The 22,632-nt window shown below is 41.6% G+C and overlaps 2 protein-coding genes across 11 annotated transcripts in view; one reads left to right on the top strand and one right to left on the bottom strand.

The window, feature by feature from the left end:
* Mv (lysosomal-trafficking regulator mauve) overlaps positions 1–21,705 on the top strand; it is a 22,022-nt gene extending 317 nt beyond the window's left edge. The window contains exons 1-38 of one of the 10 annotated variants that reach the window (XM_071712211.1): positions 38–705; positions 1,845–2,031; positions 3,293–3,552; positions 4,293–4,895; positions 5,311–5,552; positions 6,786–6,871; positions 7,468–10,250; positions 10,341–10,400; positions 10,708–10,862; positions 10,951–11,195; positions 11,273–11,442; positions 11,512–12,030; positions 12,218–12,322; positions 12,398–12,707; positions 12,790–12,944; positions 13,053–13,274; positions 13,473–13,669; positions 13,776–14,225; positions 14,329–14,643; positions 14,721–14,840; positions 14,925–15,125; positions 15,220–15,480; positions 15,557–15,944; positions 16,010–16,443; positions 16,758–16,990; positions 17,071–17,405; positions 17,586–17,809; positions 17,878–18,284; positions 18,367–18,433; positions 18,510–18,660; positions 18,743–18,883; positions 18,987–19,204; positions 19,283–19,466; positions 19,593–19,757; positions 19,867–20,003; positions 20,163–20,401; positions 20,503–20,781; positions 20,877–21,705. In XM_071712211.1, coding sequence (XP_071568312.1) covers positions 4,889–4,895; positions 5,311–5,552; positions 6,786–6,871; positions 7,468–10,250; positions 10,341–10,400; positions 10,708–10,862; positions 10,951–11,195; positions 11,273–11,442; positions 11,512–12,030; positions 12,218–12,322; positions 12,398–12,707; positions 12,790–12,944; positions 13,053–13,274; positions 13,473–13,669; positions 13,776–14,225; positions 14,329–14,643; positions 14,721–14,840; positions 14,925–15,125; positions 15,220–15,480; positions 15,557–15,944; positions 16,010–16,443; positions 16,758–16,990; positions 17,071–17,405; positions 17,586–17,809; positions 17,878–18,284; positions 18,367–18,433; positions 18,510–18,660; positions 18,743–18,883; positions 18,987–19,204; positions 19,283–19,466; positions 19,593–19,757; positions 19,867–20,003; positions 20,163–20,401; positions 20,503–20,781; positions 20,877–21,078 — 10,407 coding nt within the window. In that variant the 5' untranslated portion in view covers positions 38–705; positions 1,845–2,031; positions 3,293–3,552; positions 4,293–4,888 and the 3' untranslated portion in view covers positions 21,079–21,705. Of the gene's footprint in view, positions 1–37; positions 706–788; positions 925–1,844; positions 2,032–3,292; positions 3,553–4,292; positions 4,896–4,920; positions 5,553–6,785; positions 6,872–7,467; positions 10,251–10,340; positions 10,401–10,707; positions 10,863–10,950; positions 11,196–11,272; positions 11,443–11,511; positions 12,031–12,217; positions 12,323–12,397; positions 12,708–12,789; positions 12,945–13,052; positions 13,275–13,472; positions 13,670–13,775; positions 14,226–14,328; positions 14,644–14,720; positions 14,841–14,924; positions 15,126–15,219; positions 15,481–15,556; positions 15,945–16,009; positions 16,444–16,757; positions 16,991–17,070; positions 17,406–17,585; positions 17,810–17,877; positions 18,285–18,366; positions 18,434–18,509; positions 18,661–18,742; positions 18,884–18,986; positions 19,205–19,282; positions 19,467–19,592; positions 19,758–19,866; positions 20,004–20,162; positions 20,402–20,502; positions 20,782–20,876 lie in introns of those variants that run through there. The other 9 variants (XM_071712210.1, XM_071712212.1, XM_071712209.1 and 6 more) reach the window with 9 other exon arrangements.
* Positions 20,434–22,632, bottom strand: LOC139775908 (ankyrin repeat domain-containing protein 49). Its single transcript, XM_071712279.1, has 4 exons — positions 22,502–22,632; positions 22,180–22,359; positions 21,750–22,089; positions 20,434–21,079 (listed from the first exon to the last, which is right to left on the bottom strand). Exons 1-3 carry the CDS (start codon positions 22,508–22,510, stop codon positions 21,751–21,753), a joined length of 528 nt encoding a protein of 175 aa, XP_071568380.1. The 5' UTR covers positions 22,511–22,632; the 3' UTR covers positions 20,434–21,079; position 21,750.

The following is a 22,632-nucleotide window of genomic DNA, read 5'->3' as shown; positions in this document are numbered from 1 at the left end:
CTCCTTCTAACTCGCTGAGATAGAAAGAGAAGGGAGTATACTCGTGTGCACTCGGGTGACGTTTCCGAACGCAGCCCTAATAAGTCCTGATTCTCTTGAATATTCCGCTCGCGGAGTGGAACGGCCATCCTCGCCGGCATCTTCAATTCCACACACCTGAGGACGACGAATGCGCGAGGCCGCACGCGGACGGGAATAAATACGCCGCGTCGTCGCCGCGACCGTGTGAGTATCGCGACGACCGCGACGACGACGTTCCTCCTCTCTCCCTCCTGCCGAGAGTCTTGTTTACTAGAATATCTCGCGCGAGAGTCGCGGGTCGCGGCGGCGGCGCTGCGTTCCGGAGCCGCAGCCGCAGCGATGGAGTCGGTGTGTGTTGTTGTCGTCCGGGTGACAGCTAACCACTAAACGGCGTGCCAGGCTCGAGTAACGTCGCGTTCCGAGGTACATACGTCGACGACGGGTCACCGGCGACGAGTACATACCTCACGGCCGATTCCTGGCGTCGACCTGACCGTCCTGCGGCGAAGACCTGGCGAAGACCTCCCGCACGCACGTGAAGTCCGTGACTCCGATTTCCTTAGCTACGCGGATCGTCGTACGTTTTCTCGGAGCGGAACGAAAAATGTAAACTCCTCGGGGGAAAAGGAGCAAACTGCGAGAGACCGCGGTTGAGAAAACAAGCTTATTGATCGAATTTTACACGTAGGTTTAATTATGCCCTTCCCACGTTTCTTATATTCATACCCATATACTCTTCGGAGCGTGAAACTAAAAAGAAATAAAAGATGCACAAGGTGAATCGACAAGCTGAACCGAGTAGCTTCCGTAATCAGCTGTAACGCATGGAGAATGGAACTCGCTAGACAGAATCGCAGCTCGTTTGCCTCGGCTTTCTCTTTTCTGACACTCGCTGTACTTGGAGTAAGATGCTCATACTGCCTTAAATCATACATTGACGTTTTAGGAATAATCACAAGAATGCACTTAAAATTTAAGTGCATTCTTGTGTTCGATACACAAGAATGCACTTAAATTTCAAGTGCATTCTTGTGTTTATTCCTAAATAAACACAATAAATTTCGATACACATTATATAATAGTTAAAAATGACAAAATGTTATTTAACTTAAAATATTGGTTTACAATTTCACCCTTTAATTAATATTTAAGTCTTAAATATTAAAGGGTGAAATTTTAAACCAATATTTTAAGTTAAATAACATTTTGTCATTTTTAACTATTATATAATGTGTATCGAAATTTATTATTTTAATATAAAACAGTTATTTTAACTCCATTAATTTAGTTAAATTAACATTGTTTTAGTTACATTAACGACATATTGAGTAGGAGCAGTGGCGATAGAAATGGTTAAAAATGACTAAAATTGAGTATAATTTGACACTACGAATTTAATAGTCTGCATGCAAGTAGGCGAGAAAAGTAGCTAAAAAGGCACAACATACACTCACATTAGCTATACTTTCATAGCTTTCAAAATATTTTCATACTTTTTGCAATTTAAAATAAAAACTGGTGTACGTTTAGGTTTTAGAAATCTAGAAAGATTGTTAGAGGAATGAAACGAAGATTCGAATGAATGAAATACGATTAAAATGAATTGTGAAAGAAGTCTGGAAACGAGGACTCGCTCGACGTCGCACGAATGAGGGACGAATGGCGGGAACGTGATTCAAATTGAAAACGTGTTGGGCTGATGGAAACAATGGACATGAAAGTGAAAAGAAAATGTAGCTAAACGGGACAGGCATAAAACATACTCGTGTGAATACTGTGAACAGTATAGTTTCGTGTTTAAAATGAGATTGATGTATGTTTAGGCGCGGAAAGATAGACCGAGGATGAAACAAAGTGAACGAAACGCGATTGGGAAACGAGCGGATTTCTAAATCTCGGCCGACACCGCGCAAACGAGGAACGGATGGCGGGGAACGTGAAAAAGAGAAGAGAGCCCGCGAGGAAATGGATGCTCTTAATTGTCAATTTTACGAGACGAGAGTAGCGAAGGTCAGCTTGTTATCGTTATCGTCGTCGGCGATGCCGCTGTTTATCGACGTCGCGCGCTGATCACGAAAAGTCCGCGAGGCGATAAAGTAATTATAGAACGCGAAAAGAAAAAGAAGCAATAAGGCTCGTCGCTTACTTGTCGCTTACTAAAACCATATGTCGGGATTGGTGCGATCTGAATTAACGAGCTAATATCGAATGTTGCGAATGCGTGAAAGAAATCTTAATTCATTCGCAACAATGGAGAGTTTATTTGGCGTAAGATTTTATATTATCAGTCGGAGATCGAATCCACAAAAATTACACCGTTTTTTTTTTAAGTAGAATTGTGAAAGCTACGTATTAATATATATATGTATATATATTTCGACATTTCTAGATCCCTATAAAAACGGTCAAGAGACGACGATCTTCTTCGAGGGGAACGTCTTATTGCCGATTTATCGTTTTACTTCACTCGGAGAAGGACATTGAAAAATTACTCACATCTTTAACACGTTATTATCGCACTGCTGAGGGCGAGGGGCTAATTAAAGCACGACGGAGCGTAGAACTTCATTAAGATAATCGGTCACCATAAAACAACCAGCCGACTGCGCGAGTTTGTTCAAAGATTGATCGACAATCGTGCCACATGCGGCTGTTGTCCACTGAACTGTTCTCAATTGTTTGCCGGTTATCGTACTGTCGTGTTTACTGATTGAATTGTTTGGGGATTGTTCAACATCGTGGGTGGGAGAATGCGATATTTTGCATTGTGTCTGAACAACGCTAACATCAGTCGTTATCTATATTAGCTATATGGAAAAACGTCGCCGCGATAATACCAGGAGCGTATCCATAAAATTATTATGTTCTGGATAATTAAAAAATCGTTAAATTACACAATTAATTATAAATTAGCGATTCATCCCTTTTTCCGATGATGCCGTGAACCTGAAAAAGAGAAACAGCTCAACAAGATATAACGCTTAATTGATCATATTTATTGATAAAATTAAATATAGATAACGGAGAGAAATTAAAGATTAATTATCTCTGATATTTACAATGAATGATTTATGGCAAATGATAATGATTTTTCTTTTTTCTTTCGTTTGGCAATTCCTCCACCAATTATCGAGATGCAACGCGCATTGCCGCTCAGTCGCGACTAAGTTTATCGCTACGTTTTTCCGAGATCAGTTGCACGTTATCATTTGCATCACATACATCGCATTCATGCGACACGTTTGTTGATTCGTTTTCTATTTGTCGATAGACTGGCGAGGGGCCGACGCTACTTGAACCACGATTTTTCGTCGTGGAAGAAAACCGATTGGAGGCGCCGGAGGCTCGACCGTGGATTTCCCCTTCCTCGTTGCGGATAGTTAATATCCAACGTTCACCCCCAGCTGAAGACTCGAGCCGGAGACACGAACTAACGAGCAAGAGGAGTGTACTCTCGTTCATCGGCGTGCGCGGATAGACATCGTGTTCGACTTGCTCGTACGAACGTAATTTAACGCTAATTTTTATTAAGTAAGCCTGAGATTTCTATATCTCCAATACAATGATATAAATTTTGTAAAGTGTCCCCGAATAAGCGGTTTAAATTGTACAAATCGTATTTTCTTTCTGACAAATAGTAGTTAACAGTAGAAATTGGGAGATCTTTGGAAACTAAACTTTTTAGATTAATAAACTACAAAACTATGAATTGAATCTCCTTCAACATTTTCTCTGAGGAAAAATATTGACTTTGCTTTTGAATCATATCAAAAGGATTATTAACATTGGGCCTGTTTATTTTGAGACATTTTGCATACAATGGATAGGATTATAAACTGAAAAAGGACTTCAAATCATTTATCATTTTACTAGTATCGGAAATATTATAAAATCATACAATTAGAATTTGATTCTTCGATTAATTTTGTAATCCAAGATTTTATTTGCGGTAGAAAAGCAGGCAATTTAAACCTTTGTTTGTGAATAACTATTTTTTCTTTCTTTAACGTACTTATATCTGTATATCCTAAGATATCATGTAATATTTATTTTTAATTATTTGATATAATGAACTGTTGCTGAGCATTGCAAATAAAATCAATGTCGTTCTCCGAATCATTATATTAAGTCGCTGTGCGCGTTATAGTATATCAAAGATAGTAGGATGTACCAAGAATCGTAATTGATACTCTGCAGTATTAATTTTCAAACATCATATTTTTATCATCATATTTTAACGAGGTATTTAAGATCAGTTTCTCAATCCCTAGACTTGAATGGCGAACGAACGAACAATGATCAGAGGGAAGCTTATCGTCTAGAAGCGAAGGCGCTTGGATTTTAATTTTCTAACTTTGACAAGTCGAATCCTGCCTATAATTGAAACGATAATAGCCTTGGTCGTCGCGTCGTATTTTTCAACGGGTGGCTCTGTAAGAATTGAGGAGAAGGGTTTACCAGAGAGGGACGACTTTGCGTTCTCTCGCTCGTTGTGAGATTTATGAGCGGATTGTCACATGCTCCGTGAAGGCGATAACGAGGCACTGTCGTAAGCGGCACGAGAGCAAGTCGACAGATAAGAATTGCCAGTAGCGGTAGATCAGATCCTGCCATCGCGGTTGTAGCGGCGATTCCTCCGGATTCCTCCGCGCGGCTCGTGTTTCCGTGGGATCGGCAGTAGTGGTGATGGTTTATCGATAGTGCCGTGATAGAGGCGACAGCGGCAGTAGCGACGGCAGTGATCGTTATCGAGGAGTTTTATAAATCTGGGGTTACCGCTTTCCGATCGTTTCGTGAAGGTTCCGTGAGACTTCCGATCTTCCCCGCGGAAGATTGCAAACTGGTGGTCAATCGCGAATACGTGGGGATGTTATGTAAGCCATATTCGCGTTCGGTAAACACATTCGACACTCCCGCGTCGGGATCGGATTTGCAATACGCTACAATGTTTCACAGTCGCGACGATATGAATACGATTGAATAAAGTCGAATCAAAATATCAACTCCTTTATTGAAACAATTTGCGATCCATTGATTCGTTTTCGCAAAGCGTTTAAATTCAGGTGTCATTGAAACACCGGTCCTTTTTGTATATCATGTACATATAATGTATTCCTTGATCATGTATTGAAAATGTGAAACAAATTCTAATTGTCAGCGTACAGAGTATACCGGGTTCACACACAGTTTCCGACTTTTAAGTGACGTACGAGACGGGAGACATATCGATCATGTATTTCAACACGTGTTGGTTTACTCAGCGCGACGTGAGGAATCCCGGTCTTTCAGGTGATCAAGTTACTTGGTCGAAGGATGCACGTCAAAGGCAGCACGAGGACAATCTGTGCGGGTGGTTGAGTTTCGACGAGGTGGCGAGTTACGAGGAAGATGCGCGGTTGAAGACCGAGGAGCCAGAGGAGGAGGACGAGAAGGAGCGTGACAAACGGGGTTCAGGGATGTCTACGGTATCGATTAATAAACTACAAGTTCTATGGGACCACTTTATCCACGCCGAACCCCAGAGTTACGAGGTATTAGCACAGTTTTCGGGAACAATGCTTTCTCTTGATTTTCGGAATTCCACTTTATCGCTTATTTTTCTCTTTTTTAAGCTTTTGTGAATTTTTGTCGTTTAATTTTAACAAGATTCGACCATAATAAGTCTATTATGGTAAGGAATCTTTTTCCTACGCGTTGTACATCGATACAACGCGTAGCATGGGAATAAATTATTGTTGTCAAGTTCAACATTTAATTGTAGCCTCGAAGCCTATTGCATTGTAATTGGATTGTTTCCGCGACCGAAGATACCGCATTGTAGCGGCTTACGAAAGAAACGGATGCCTTACAAGTTATCTGCGCCTTGCTCGTCAATACTTCGTGGAGAGCGTCGAAATAATACATTCTTCGGCTATACAATCTTTTCAACCTTTTCAACTGATCGAAAAACCGCATTATTTAATGTCTCTCTCGTATAATAATAGAATTAAAAGAAAAACAGATATAATTAGATACAATTATGTGAAATGCGTTAACAAAATGTGACACATGTATCTATTTTTAAATTATAATTTGTAGCAATTATGAGATTTCAATTGTGTAATTTTCTCTGAACGACATATTTTCATTGCGGACGGTTATTTCCATCGTGAATCACGCGTATACGTGCCCGATCGCATGTCTATATTACTACAGTAAACAGACTTCGTCATACGCATACATTAAACGACCGTTAGACAACAATCCCTATTTCTGTCGGTGAAGAATAGCTAAAATTCGGAGTGCTCCAGTTTCATATCTATAAGGCTTTTTTTTTTATTAAATTGTGAATATCAGAAACAGCGGTCCGCAAGTATGTCATTTTGCAATATGCTTAATCGTTATGTTTTTCATTTTATGCTCGCTAAAATGTTGATTACTATATCGCGCAGAGACGCGAGCCAAAATTATCTTTGTCAATTTTGGCAAGTAAATGAACAAAATGTCTGTATTTCTTCTTATCTCGAGCACAGTCATTTATCCACTAATTTTCTCTTTGAAGTAATATTTTAACGTGGCTTTTTCTTACGAATATCGTATCGTATCTTCTGAATTGCCGAATTCACGTTTACGGATTGAATAATTAGTATTAATTATTGTACGAGTTCTACATAACTGGTTTTGCGAATACATTCTTTTTTTTTTACGAAAGATATTTGCTCGTTTCATACAAATTCTGTTGATAAATACTCCGACAAACATTGATATCATAATGATTGTTTCAGAAATCGTCGTGGCTTGATATATTTCTGGCGGAATTGCTCGCGCAAATTAAAGAAGGCAAAGACGTGAAAGATGTTCTGTCTTGTTGGTGAGAATCTCATATTATTATATTAATACATTTATTATTATTATTATCTTATGTGCGAATTCTGCGCAATATTTCCCGCAGAGTTGACGCGATACTTTCTAGGAAGCGTATTCGATTACGCGTTTATTTTTATGACTCACTGTCTTTGCCTCAACCGCAATGTGAAAATTCGATCGCACTTCTGCGGTTGCAATTGAGAATTTTTATTATAGCTAGAAGCTGACTTTTGATCTGGTAGCTCGTTTTATTTTTTTCTGCCAGTCACGCTTGTTAATTGTATTTATTTATTTATTTAAATGTTTTAAATACCTGATTAAACTTACTAGCGTGTTGATTACAATATTCACACATACATAATATAAAAAATCATTGACCTGCTATTGTGTATTCTGTTGTGAATCACTTTCTGATAAGCGCTAAGTTTTCCTTTCTTTATTGTTCAATGTAAAAAGTGGCGGTATCACACATGAGCTACTAGAAATAACAAATATGTACGTAACTGTCGTATCTCATTGATAAACTCACATCTGATAACTCAATCATTGAATGAGATAGTAAAAAAATAGGTACACATCAAGCACATCCGTTTGTTTCAGTTCGGTTGGCGTTGGCGGTGTGTCGACCCTCGTGGCCTGCGAATTGCTCTCGGATGTGCACGAGCTGTGCGGAAACGACGGCGGCGAGCTGATCGGTCTGCGGAAGTATCTGGTCCAGGATCGCGGCTGGCGTTACCTGGCGGTGCTGCATCTACTAGGTGTACGTGGTCTGTCCTGCGGTCGCGAACTGGTCACGCTGCTGGTCGCTCTCTATCAAGTCGCGTTTCAAGGAGGGACCGACTCGAAGGCCAACTTGACCGCCGCGACGCAAAAGTCTAACGGCGAGTCCGCCGTCGTCGAGTCATCGATACGCAACCAGTATATGAGATTTCACTGTAACGACGATACCGTCGATACGGTGAATATCGTGCTGCACGCAAAACGCAAGAGCGCTAAAAGTTCTGGCCGCAGGCGTTTCTCTCATGAGGTCGATATACCTTCGCGCAGGAGATTCGCTCGCCGGCACGCCGTCGGTGCTGCGAAGACCCAACAATCCGCCGGTCAGAAACCGAAGAAACCGTCGTCGATTCTGGAAGCGCGACGCAATACACCGGAGGGTGAGACGAGCAGCGAGTTCGAGCCATTGACGGATGGCATCGATCCAGCACGTTCTCTTACGCTGAAGATTCGCCTGAATCCGATGGACTTCGAATATTTCACGTCGATCGTTAGGAGCGACGAAGAGCAGAAGTGGCGGGCTGAATTGTACGAGCTGCCGCCACGTCCCGTAAGGAAAACGCCGCGCGACTACATCGACGAAAGGATCCGCGATGTGCTGGACGCCGATATCAGTAACTTCGAGATCAGTTTGCTGATTATACAGCTGCTGCAAGGCTTGCGCGACTACGACACACCCGCTGAGCAAACGCCAGCCGTGCAGGTTTTAAAATTCGCTCTGGACACGCTCTGGTCGTTGCAGTTCGGCATAGACGGCAGCAGTTTGAACGGCACGGAAAGCGCGACTCTGAAGGCAGCGGCCGCCAGGCTGATGTTGACGGCTCTGGAACGTGCCTTGAGGGCCGACGAACCTACCACGGCGGTGATTCACAATGGCCTGCTGCCGATGACTCTGAGATTGCTGGAGAATGCCTGCAGCAAGCCGGTGAACGTGCTGGAGCCGGAGGAAGGTTCGCTACTGCAGGAATTCATCTTCGCTACCATCTACGGGATCGTCACATTTCTTTATTGTTTGTTGCACCAGCGTAGCAGCAACGTCGACAAGCTCTCGGATTTCCTCGAATTATTTCGACTCTTCGTCGAGAGTCAAGACGGCAGGCTCGTCGAAAGAACGATATTCGCGATCGTCGGTCTGCCCAGTGTCGATCCAGCGAAGTCGATAGTACGGGCCAAAAAGATAATCGACATAATAGGCGCGCTGACTAGCGGATTGAAGCGCGTTCGCCGTGATCTGTCGCATGCCACGCAGTGCCACAGAACGAAACACAAATCCTGCATCGATCACGTTCAGAGTCATCATCACTCGGACGTGCTCGGAGCACCGTACGCCCAACCAATCGTCGGCGTGGCCGATAAACAAGTGTGCTGCATTTCCTCATTATTCGCGACACTCACGAGTTTACTGAAAGAATCTCATCTATTCGCGAGCGAGTTGCAGGTGCGACTGATCGGGATAATTACCGCCGCGGGTACGTGCTGTTGCTTCCCGCCGAGGACCCTCGTCTCGAGCGTTATCGCCTGTCTCAGGAAACGCGACCCCTCGACGTATGCGCCAGCCGTGGCGTTCCTGGAGCGTACGCTTTTCAGAGAATTGGGCGCTTGCTCGACGACGGATACATGCAACACCTGTGATAAACCGACAAATTACTCATGGGACTTTTTGGAGTTATACATTGACTTGCTGTGCCCCGACGACCCGAAACTCTGTTACGTAGTCATGGCGCATCTGCTGAAGGTCACACCCGGCTCTCGGTTTCACGTCAGAGAGCAGCTTCTCTTCAAGGTCTTCTATCCGACTTTCCTGCGTGCCAAAGCGCGTTACGTGACCGACAAGGGCAACGCAACGGCGAGGTTCCTTTTGCAATCCTGTATGTCCGTTATATCGTGTTTAATCGTGAACCTGAGGCTGTGCGAGAAATTCATGGAGATAAACGGACTGCACGAGATACTGTCTCTAATAGCGGACGCGGCGTTCACTAGGAGCGTTTACGCTCTTCTGGAAGTCACCGCGACCGTAGAGATCTGGAGGATTTGTAAGGAGCTCAACAATACGGAAAGTATTGAGGCGCCGGCGACGAAGTTCCTCTTTGAAACCCTCGACAGAGAGACGAACGGATTGTTCGTCGGCCTACAGCGTCTCGAGGAACTGAGAGTGGGTGAGAAAGCGGACCAGCAAGGCGAGAAGGATGTACGTGATACGCATTCTGACAATCAAGAAGCTGAATTATCTGCTCTAAAAGATTTGAGAACGGAGACCGCCGAGGCGGTTGAAGATCTCGATGATACTCTAGCGCAACTGCCTGAAAATGATATTCACCGCGAACAATTAGAGAATAAGACTGATGCGACAGATACCGCAACGATCTCGAATTCGTTTGAGAAATTTCACCCTCTTATCGAGGAGGCTACCGAAGTGTGCGACGACGAGGACGCGTCGTACAACAAATTTAGCCTGCATCAGGCTAGCGCGGCTTGGAGGGCTGCCGCAGGAGTAGCGCTGTGCAGCCCGAAATTCCGCGCTGAACTATCAGTGCATTCAGTATCCGGGAAATCGTTGCATTTGTTCAAGTTGTTAACTGTGGGCATTGCCACGGATAGTATTGAAGGTATAGTTGCGACATGTGGAATGATAATACCTGAAAAATTATTGTTAAGAAATTATTAATGAATCGTATCGTATTTCTTTTTTTCTTCAGATAAATCGGCGCATAAGCTCTTCGAGGCCCTGATTACGTGTTGTCTGATATCTCCGTTGGGTAAGTGTATTCATGTTACGAATGCGATTAATAAAGAGCGTAACAGACACACACGTCGGTTACGTATGTATATACATGTATATCAGTCGCTCGTGCAGCTGCGGCGTTATAATCCGAAGATGTTTCGCGCGTTTACTCGTCAGAAAAACAGTTCGAAGAACGTAGGCGGATAGTAAACGTCATTCTTGAAATCACTTGACCGGTTATCTTATTACACGTGGAATTAGATTTGATATTTGCTTTATTGAACTATTATTCCGTTGCCATTGCTGATTTTGTATAACGACAAACACATTCTGCGGTGCAGATGATTGTGACATTGTCATGGAGTTAGGAAAGACACTGATGAATACTGGGATAACGCTTGGCCGTGGAATAGCTGTGATAGTGGACGCGGTCTTGAAGGTCTCTATGCTGAAGCCAGCGCAAGAAAACAGCATACAGCAACAACCGCGTCCCCGAGTACGTGCTGATAATGTTTTAAATCTCAACATCAGTTGTTAAAAATCCAGAACCTTGAATATTTATTAATGGAATTATTTTATTACAGCTACCAACCGTGTCGTTGGAAACCCTACCGGATTACGGTGCGGAAGATAGCAGTACCGGCGAATATGTAACCGCTGACGATGGATATGAAGCGGATATCGAAGTCCCTGGAAAAAATACCAGCAAAAGCGTCTCCAAGAAAAGCAGCAGCCCACTTGGACCTGTGATAGAACCGAGAGGTCACGCCAATGCGCATCCTGCTCTATGTTCCTTGGCGATAGATCTTTTAATTCATTTCAGTGAACAGTAAGTCCTGAACACTTTTGCGAATATATATGTTAATGTATTACATTATTTTTACTTTATTAAATCCTTTTTCACAGAGGTTTAGATTTAGAGAGAGGATCAATAATAACTGGTGGATTGCGAAGGGTCACTCTTACTTGTCGGGAAAGTGCCTCAAGTTGTGCTGCCCTCGCGGCCTCAGGAACTATTATGAAGATACTGAATGGTTTTAAAAACGTATTTACGGATAACGATCCGCGATATCGAGGTAGTTTTAGCACGTGGAAGGTATATGTTTTCACAAAATATTAGCACACTGTACAGTGAATTTTTACAGACTTGCAGCATGCGGCACTGGAAGTTTTCACATTATTGGCGACGCAATCAATCTCACCGACGGAGTTAGTCGCGTATCTATCGTTTTTCAAAGTGAAGAAACCGCTGTTGTTGCTCTTGCTGGAGCCATTATATCACTTGGTATTGGCCGCACGACCTCAGCCAAATTTCATCCTGTCGTTCCCCGTGCAATACGACACGAAAGCGTCGCTGAAGATCCAGACGGAGGAACATAAGAATCTAGAGAAAGCCGAGAATCTCGTGAACAATTTTAGAAAGAAGCATCTTGCTGCGGGAATTTGCAGTCCATGGTCCGTACATGCAACGTGCCTGCCCGTCGGGCCGGAACTTGCTTGGTCGGTGTGGTTGCACGGTTGCTCCGCTTCCATGTGGTTAAGGGTAGAAAGGGGGCTATCGGTCGGCGGGCGTGCGACTGCTCACAGCACTTCCCCATTGCTTGATTCGGACAGCGAGAGTCTATCAGACTGGGGTATTCTTTCTGATGACTGGAGTCGGGATGGTTAGTAGAGAGAGAAAACAATTATTAATCAACAATTATGTTTATTGTCCCTAATTGCACACTTACGTTATTACGTTACGTGGTACAAGTTTTATTTTACCGGTAACAAATTCGTTATTTCTTATTCGGACGTATTCATGAAATTGTCACGAAAAGAACAAATATCAATGTCTGATGCTTCTTCTAGTCGTAGACGGTTCTGTGTCGCCACCCATGCCAACATCGATAATACATTTGATGTCCATCGGGTTTGAGTCGTTGGTTTTGGAAACTTGGCTCGATCTCAGATCAGGTATATATTTTTAAAATTCGCTAATTATCAATAAAGCTCGAAAGCTTGCGCTGACATTGATTTCATAATTTCTAGATAAATTAATCTTACGACTTACTCGACCGGATGATAAGACAAACCGAACGATCTCCGAAACTTCGGTAAACGGCATGCTTCCTTCGGGATGCTGGCACCACTTGACTTTAAACATTAAAGACACTGTCTTGAATAAGCGCAGTGCTGTGGTTGAAGTTACGCTCTGGGTGGACGGTTGGAAAGAAGTCAATGCTCAATTACCGTTTGACGGTTTACTGGTGAGAAAGCCTGGTACTACGTGTATTTTGTTAGGTCAAATTGGGTCGAGCAGTATTGGCGCATGGTACCTTGGGAATTTAATGATTTTTAGGTATTTTATTTTGTTATTCAGCATCCAAGTAATTCATATATATAAACAGAATCATTTATATTTATTTAACTGTTACTCGCAGATGTCCAGTGTTTACGAAAGAGCGTGCATTGCATCTGGCAGGTCTCGGACCAAACTACACCAACTTGGCAGATTGTATTTTAAATACGATGAAACCTGATTTTGCGCCTCTTATTGCATCCGGCGCATTGAATGGCGTTCGTGAAGTGAGATACGGTTAGCAATGTATTATGATTAATAGATGTCTATAACTGTACACTAAACAGCCTAATATTGTATCTATACAAAACTTGAGACTTTAACATTTACTTTTGCGCATTGTAGAAGGAGGTAAATTTGATTTAAGCCGGCGAAAATCTTATGGTGGTACCTATCTGAGGCACGCCGTCGAGACGGTAGTATCAGATTCGAAAATCGATTGGGATACCGTTATGGACGCGACGAACTCGCATCTTAGTGAGCTGCAAGATAATTTGCTTCTCAATTATGAGGCTCAAAATCCTAACGTCGTACATTTGTATCCTCAAGCTATCGCTAATCCTGCTGGTAAGTTATACTCATCACTATTGATATGTTTCTGACTGTGCAGGTCATATGAATTATCATGTATTTTATTTAATTTTTATTTTATTTAATTTTTATTTTATTTAATTTTTTATTTTATTTCTATTTTATTTAGATTTTATTTTTTATTTTTATTTATTTTTATTTATGTCATTTTTATTATTGTCATTATCTTTATAGTTGTTGTGAGAAGTATCTTTCCGGGCCAACCAGGTTTTAGAGTCGTTTCGGTCCCAGAGCACAGAGTATCGCAGCAACCACCTCTATCGATACCTCCGATTGTATCTACTCGTTTAGAGAGCCAGCAATACCGAGGTCTTGTACCTGCGGCGATCTTAGTGGGCGGTGTACCGGTATTTTTATATCTTTTTGCGAGAGTAAGTACTTTTTTTATAGATACTTTATATTTACATAAAAATTAATTAAGAAAGAAATAATAAAAGCGTCTGCATATCCTATTTAAACATTCGTGAATCCTTGCAGGTGGTCGAATTAAACTCCACCGAGGAAGAACAAGCTCTGGCTCTGTCTATAGTCCTGCATCTTGTCCGTAGTGATTCAGAACTCCTGAACCAATACCGATCGGACGGCGGAACGTCACTGATTCTGCGTGTTCTAGAATCGTCTAGATGTCATGCAGGTAGACACATCCTAAAGGCGATACTGGATGCGGCATGCGATAGCTCGATCATTATCAAAGATATCGGCAGCGGTAACCATTCAATCTCACAGAATTGCGAAGCCGTTATCACAGACCCGGGGCTGATCAAAGGCGCTCTTACCGCATGGAGAGCGTGGGTTAAATACGATACGTTAAATTTACTGTTGCAAGCGTTACTACTTTTATTGCGAGATCAACATTCACATCGTGAATTCAACGCATCGCAGTTAAACAGGGTCGGTATCGTGGATACGATTCTTACCTTGTGTAAGGTAAATAAAAAAATAATTCATAAAGAACACACATCTGCACACAATAAAATATACATTAATACGCGATTTACATATTTTATAGTAATATCTCTATTTTTCGTAGGAACATTTCATGTACGAAATGCATGAAGAAGAGAATACCACATTGGACTCGAATACCGGAATTGCTATTGTAGAATTGATGCGCGCTTTGATGGGTGCACCGCCCGAATTTGCTCACTTGGTCGCCATCACTGATTACCTGGTCCTCGTTCATCAAGCATCAGAGACTTATGTCACTCATTCGCGACATAATATCTATTTTATGTTGCCACAACTCAAGGACAATAATTCGAAAAGGAACGATACTGTCATTTCCGATGACTCGATAGGCATGGTGGAGAATAGCAAACTAAACAAGGCACTGACAAATGAACAGGTGTGATTTTTGCAGGGTAAAATTTCTTTGGTTGTGAAAATTACACGAATATTATATTTAATCGTTAATTTTTTCAGATTCAAAAAACGCGAAGTCCTAAAAAGAAGGACCGTAAAAATGTGCTGTCATCGGATAATACTAGTGCCGGAGAAGATTCCGGGATTGCAGGTAGTGATGGATCCAACCCTCAAAGCAATGTATGTATAATGAGAAATGTAAAATCTGTATACAACATAGTTTTACGTATCACTTACTCGAATCATGCATCGTATATTATTTAGGAAAGGCAATCAACATACGCGGATGAAAGAAGAGCCTGTCAGGGTTTAGTCTGCGAGGGGCTGTTACTGTTACTGAGAGATGCTGTAAGAGTGTTACCAGACTGTCAAGTTGGATTAGTACTGAAGCACGTTTTAAGAGCTGAACTGCTATTAGTTCTAGCCAATGATCCCGATAATCGCGTACGCACAGCATTGATCAAGGTAAATAATTTCTTAGTGCAACATATATCGTATAACTTCCATCGAGACACGGAGCGAATAAAATGTTTCATCAGTATCTTGTGATATCTTACAGGTGATACAAACCTATCTACAACGCGCTAGCGACGAAGAAGTTAATAAATTTATAAAACAAAAGTATTTCATGCATTTAGGAAATCAGATAGCTTTGTATCCCGGAAGCGAATCGTTGATTGTCGCTTTAGAAAACTTAGCTCTACGAGGTCCGACATTGGCGGCGATGCCGCCGTTAATGGCAATGATTGCAAAGGCCGCGGCCTCTGATTCGAGCGTAGCCAGGCCAATTATATCGTTTATCACTGACCTAATAGCAAAGGTAATGGGAATGGAAAATACGGTAGCTTACGGAAGTAACTTCGACGTACGATCATACAAATTAATTTTTATTCCAGAATACGAGTGCACTGAAAGTACTTCTAGAGCAAGGCTTGATCGAGTCATTGGCACAAGCTTTATGCGCAATGGCGCATAAAGGTACCTCGACGTCCCTTCACCGAGACATTCATGTACTGTTCGTAGCAATCGCGACCAAACTTCTAGAATTACCGGGAAATCATCAGATGCAAGCGGTATTAGATCTACACATGATACTCGATTACATGGAACTGTCGGAGAAGTTACGGTGCCGCGCGAGTTTGACCTGCACAGCCATAAGAGACGCCCAAGTTGCGTTATTCGACGGAGAGTTGGACGTGCTCACGACTAAAATGTCGAATCCTTCGGGATTCCGTTTACGTAGTACGGCATCCTACTTGGCTTCGGCATCTTACTTTACCTCAGGTAGTGATTACAGCGCGCGAAAGTTTCCGGTACTTGTGTATTTACACTCAAAAAAATTCTTTCAGTTCTCACGACGTCCAGCGAGCAGAGCGATCATGGGTCCCGTTCGTCTAGCTACGCGAACTTTCACACGAATTCGCCGCCGGTGCTACGCGAACCTAGTAAAGGAGAGTTGAACGATCGTTTTCGTATTATTGTGACACGCGCCGTTGAATTTATCATGGCCGCTGACGCGTCGCCGTCCGTCAACGAATTGCAACTAACGAGAAGACTGTTTTCCGTTCTTCTGCACGGTCTATGCAGTCCGCTGGAGAAGAAAAATCACTGGAGTAACACGTGGTCCGTCAGAACTGCTTTAAGAAAGCATACAGCTAGAATTATGGTGTGGCTGCTGGAACCGCATCAGAGTATCAATACGAGAATATACGCCATCAGATCTCTAATGGAAGAACCAAGAGCTCGTGAAATCTTGTCGTGTATCCTGGAAGTTCACCCACAGGTATTTACATTAATGAAATTAATTTAATAAAATTATTAAAGTTAATTAAAATTAATTTATACAATATGTATTCCCATATTACGCATTTGACCTGAAATTATCTGTCTATATTGAAGTATGAGTTCCCGAAACGAGTTACTATTGTTATTTCACACTCTTTCATTCACAACTTTTAATTTTCCAATCAACTTCTTATAAAATTGAGGCATACATGAGATAAAAATTGGAATCGAAAGCGGGACTTGTCTAAGACCGCTTTTATACAGAGGCAAAATATGAAATTATTATCTGTATTATCTGTAAATTATGTCTAGATGGAGCAAAAGTTTACCATGTTCTTCTGGGACCTATTGCAAAAGCGGGACGAGATGCCAAGTGCCGATGCTAGAGTGTGTGCAGAGTTGAGGGAAGCCCTGCGCGTATGGAACCTCGCCAAAGGGATAGAGCAAGCGAGCTCTGAAGTGTGGAACGACGAATTAGCTTTGTTACGTCGAGATTTGCTTCCAGATCAAGATATTTGTATCGACAATTATCCCGCGATTTTAAGGTAGACGCATATGTCATGTTTATCCTGGAAATCAGCATTTCGTTGACAAGTTAATAAAACGATGTAATTTTTTACGTTAGAATCAGCAAAAGATTCGATGCGTTGGCGAAACAGCTAATCGAGAGCGCCATGACTATAACGCGTTCGGTTGTGGAGGAACAAAACCGCGAGCGTAAAGTATTGATGGAGCAGTTGAAACACACGCGAGCATTAGAGGCTCAGGCGGTGGCCAGATGGAGAGACATAGCTAAGCGACTAACACACGAACGGGCGCCATGGCACTTTCCCGAAAGCTATCCGAGAAATTGGGAATTGGATCCGACCGAAGGCCCTGCGAGAGTCAGAATAAGACTTCAGAGATGTCACTTGAATATTGACAACAGATTCTTTTTGCCTGAATATCAAGACAGATTAGGTGTGCCTACAAATATTATCATAAATTGTTACGGAAAACATTCAGTTTGTCTTAAGTAGTCAGTTCAGGTTGTTTTAAATAGAATATATTTTCCTTATTAACATTCACGTACGCAATGAAATTGAATAAATTGAATCAATTCTCCATCCATATTTTAATCTTAAATTTTATGTTTTACAGAGTCTTCCAATATCGAGATGCCATTATCGTACTTATTTACGAGCACTCGCGAAGACGCCAATACTGCGGCTCTGATCGAACGGTTGCACACGACTGAGAAAATACGTAAGATGTCTCAGGCGAAAGTAGTTACACCTAGGGCTGAATTAGCCGGAGAAGTCCTCATTGGCGAGACGTGCGTGTATTTCGTTCCGGACAACCCCGATATGCCGTTACATACAGACGTGAGCAATTCCTTTGTTTTCCATAATTATAATTTCACAATTAACTTCTTAACCATCGTTAATTATAGATAGCATTGGGTGGTTTCGATTTGGCTGTGGCTGGTGGTACTGCTTGGCGTCTCGAGGATATTCGAGAGTTGCACAGAAGAAGGTACCAATTGCAAGAGAGAGCCATCGAAATCTTTCTCATTACCGGCAGGACATACCTGTTGGCGTTCAATTCGTCTAAGGAAAGGGACGAATTTGCGACGGAACTGTCTGCTTGCAACTTACCCAGGCGAATCCCCGGCGATGACTTGGGGGAGGCTCTGGCCTTGTGGAGGAGTGGAGCGCTCACTAATTGGGAATACATAACTTGCTTGAACAAACTGGCAGGCCGTTCGTATAATGACTTAATGCAGTATCCCGTATTCCCGTTTGTTTTGGCGGATTACGTCAGTGAGAAGATCGACTTGAACAATCCGAAAATTTATCGGTAAATAATATGGAAATTATGTCGCATATACACTCGAATACATTTCTGTAATACACGCGAATACATATTGTGTATTTTACAGGAATTTTAAACGACCGATGGCTGTGCAAGATAAAAAGAATGAGCAACACTATATAAATAATTATAATGTAAGCCATTTAAAGTAATAATCGTTATTATTTGATATTTTGTTGTAGCATTACTAATAACTTTATTTTCATACAGTATTTGAAACAAACTTTAACAGAAGGATTTAATCTAATTGCCTTAAATCAAGGACCATTCCATTATGGCTCTCATTATAGTAATTCTGGAACTGTATTACACTTTTTGGTACGGCTTCCACCGTTTACTAGCATGTTCCTTTGTTATCAAGGTAGTTACACAAAAGATTATTCTTTTTACAATGATATTCATCGAAAAGTTGATTATTGTTAAAAATCTGCTTTTACTTACAGATAACAATTTTGATATTCCTGATCGAACATTCCATGCATTAGCTACCACATGGAGATTAACTAGTTGCGATTCAACAACGGACGTGAAGGAATTGATACCAGAATTTTTCTATTTGCCTGAATTTTTATTAAACTTCGAGGGTAAATCCCAGTGCATTGCATTTAATATTGAAAAAAATATTGCGCGCATAAAATAATATGTATATAAATAATATATAATAATACATTTGCATGTGTGTTACAGGATTCAATTTCGGCGTTCGACAAAATGGTAACAAAGTTGGAGATGTCGAATTACCGAAGTGGTGCGCCGGCGACGCACGCCTATTTATATTGGCACATAGAGCCGCGCTGGAATCTGATATTGTGAGGGAAGTATTGCCATATTGGATTGACCTCGTCTTTGGATTCAGACAGACAGGAAGACCGGCGATAGAGGCTATAAATGTTTTTCATCCCGCAGTACGTGCTCTTACGTTATCACAGCGTAGCTCTTCGAACGGAGAGATGAATATTAACAGCTCAATTCCTTGTATTTAGACCTATTACGGATTCGACGTGGAGCAGATAACCGATCCCTTAGAACGTCAGGCCTGGGAAACCATGGTACGAACTTATGGTCAAACGCCCGCGCAATTATTCAGGGCTCCCCATCCATTGATACAAAATATCGGCAATATATCGTTAACTAATCAGACGCCGCAGGTTATTGAAGGCATCAATGGTAATTATCTTTCATGCATCTTTCTGCGTCTTAAAACTGTTAATCGATCAACGATAATACAAAATTATGTATTAAGTCCATTAAATTAAATCAATTAAATGTTGCAACTGTATGATATAATCACAGGTATAAAATGGGGAAATTATGTGGGCGCGCCCGGCAATGAGCCTGCATTATGTTGGAAACTTAAGCACAAAACTCCGCTAGCTTCTCTGGTTCCTTTAGCAACCGGTGACGTTTTTGGTTTGCCTAATTACACCACGCTTCTCCTTGGATATACCAAAGAAAAAGGTTAGTGAGTCATATCATGATTATTGCATACCATAACGCTATTTGTGCAACGCTATTTGTACTCGAAGCTTTAAATATAGATATGAATGAAAGCGTTTTATGTTATCAGGCAGCAGCATGTTGAGCGGTATGTCTGTATTGGGTGTCGCATTAGCGTCATGGAGTGGCACAGATGGAATTGCTAGATTGAAATGTAAGAAGGAACAACCGCCAAGGCCTCTAATTAAATCTTCAGGCCTTGATCCCGTAAGTATCTTAACACACATTTCGCAATGAATAATACGCCAGCAAGAATTAAATAATAATAAAAGAAGAAAACAATTTCTTGCATTTGCAGGATTATTAAAACTATTTCTTTTGAGATATAATATTAAATATACATATAATGCCCAATTGTTTTTTTAGATTACGACGTTGGCATCTACTCCTGATTGTGGGCAGCTTTGGATTGGGCATTTATCAGGCCGAATCACAGTGCATGCATATACCGTAGGGACGACGGGTAAAATCGAATTCAGTTCAGCGTCTGCGACGGTGCTCCTGGCTCACAGAAGTCGGGTGACAGTGATATGTCTGTCACGTACATTTAGCGTTGCCTGTTCCGGCGATGGCAGCGGTATCATTGCTATTTGGGACTTGAACAGGTACATAAATGAACCTTAGATATTTAAGCATGTGGAGAGATAAAGAATTATATTTGCAATTTATATGAGTCTCACATCTGTATATTTTTATTTTGAAACAGCTTAACGTATGTGAGGTCAATAGTCTGTGACCAAGGTTACGCTGTACATCTCCTGTGTATTAGCGAGACACTCGGGGATGTAGCCGCTACTTATGACATTCCTGGATCAGAGGACAACGCGACCAACAATCAATCCGAATTAACGGTGCACACTGTAAACGCGAGGGCCGTGGGCTCCATTTTATCCAGAAGACGTGTAACGGCACTTTGTTATAGCAACGCGCCGGAGGGTGTTTCTGTCAACGTCATCGCAACTGGTTTAGACAACGGAATAATAAGGTACGATATATATATATCTATATATATACATATATGTTACTTTATTAAATTTACGAACAATTATTGAACGAAAGACTGTGTCCCTGATAACGTAGATTATGGAGCAGTTGGGATCTGCAGTTGGTCAGAGAAATTTCGAATAACGTGAGAGGTTGCGGCGCGATAATCGCTGTGGCGTGGCCTCTGGATCAGCATCATTTGTACGCGGTCACGGAAGACTCCACCGTTCTCATTTGGGAGGGATCTAAGCGTCTCAGCAACGGTACTCCGAAATTCGTCAACTTGACGTCATACTAATCTGTAGAATCATTATCCCGTCATTACCCCAATTTAAAGACGAAGAATGTGGAACGAACTGGGAAGACAGCTTATATATAGAGAAAGAGAAATAGATTGGAAGCATAAACACGATATTATTTTATATATTACATTTGTAATGTTTATGTTAATATGTAGCTTTCTCATATCGTTTATTAATATGATTTATTGATGTAATTAAGTTTTTTTTTTCATTCTGCGTTATTATTTAAGAACTAATGTGTTCGTTTCGGCTAATCATATTCATCTTTTTTATCTTTAGTCATAATCATAATCATGACACGCATTGGAGGAAAAATGAACAATATGAAGTATTATTTTTATCGATTCTTCCGATATAACTGTATCCGTAATTATATATTCTGCATTATATTTTTATATAAATTTTTATATTGGATCATGTATTCGTATAGATTGTATATCTCATTGTTTAATGATATAATTTATACATAAAAATTTTTATAGAGTAACATAATGCAGCAACAACAGACGTGTTTATACAAACTATCATTGTTTTCCAATGTTTGCATGCTTCTTGCTGATATTTCTATGCTAATGCATGTATATATGTATATGTATATCAAATAAATCTTTACTGCATTAAGACACAGTGGGATTTATACAATTTGTACAAATTCTTAAGTGCTTACCTTAAATCTCATTTAGGCAAGGCTCAATTATTTCGTACATAGGATAATACTTTGTCGTCCTCCTCGCAATCTGATCTGCGGTATCTCCGCTCGAGTTAACCAGGTAGGGATTCGTGTCAGGATGCAGTAGAAGAAGCTGAAGGGCCGGGGAGTTGTGCGAACTAGCGGAAACCAGATGTAGGGGTGTTTGATCACCCTTGCTTTTTGCATTAATGTCCGCTCCGTTTGCGATTAAGGTCTCGGCGCATTCCGTGTTGTTCCAACAGCATGCAGAGTGCAAAGGTTGCCATTCGTCTTGAGTTTTAGCGTCTATTTTAGCTCCAGCTTCAAGTAGATACTGCTGAGACAGAGACACGATGTATACAAGAACCACTTTAAATAATTTTGTAAATGCTAAGAGACGGAAATAAGGTCTTCTTCATAAACCTACCTCCACAACTGCCACATTATTGCCGTAACACGCCCTGTGAAGCGGAGTATAGCCGTCCTTATCCGTGCAGTCCAGTAAGAGACGGTCTTTGCTCAGCAATTTCCTAATTCTCGCCAGATTTCCCTCCTCGGCAGCGTTCAGTATCGCCTTTGCATCAGGTTCTGGAGGCACAAAGATACGCTATAAAGGCATACACAGGCACGAAATTAATTGTAGAAAAATTCTCGGGGCTTTCGAGTTGCAGACATTAAGGGTTTATCGCCCCCCCGATGAGTTGCGAGATGCAATTAGTTTCCGAATTTGACGCGGTGAGAATTCTAACCTTTCGCATTACGTTCCGCCTCCACACCGTCGTCGTCGTCCTCCCAGGCACTCATTTGCATATGCTCGCCGCGCGGGCTGCTGAGAATCTTATCGCGTATCGCCTCCAGGTCTTGTAATTCGTCATTCTCC

This window comes from Temnothorax nylanderi, unplaced genomic scaffold, assembly GCF_030848795.1.
Source record: "Temnothorax nylanderi isolate EJ_2023f unplaced genomic scaffold, tnyl_v1.0 TNYL_tig0108_pilon, whole genome shotgun sequence".
NCBI lineage: Eukaryota > Metazoa > Arthropoda > Insecta > Hymenoptera > Formicidae > Temnothorax > Temnothorax nylanderi.
Note: the sequence above shows the minus strand (reverse complement) of the source record. Positions and strands in the feature narration are given on the sequence as shown.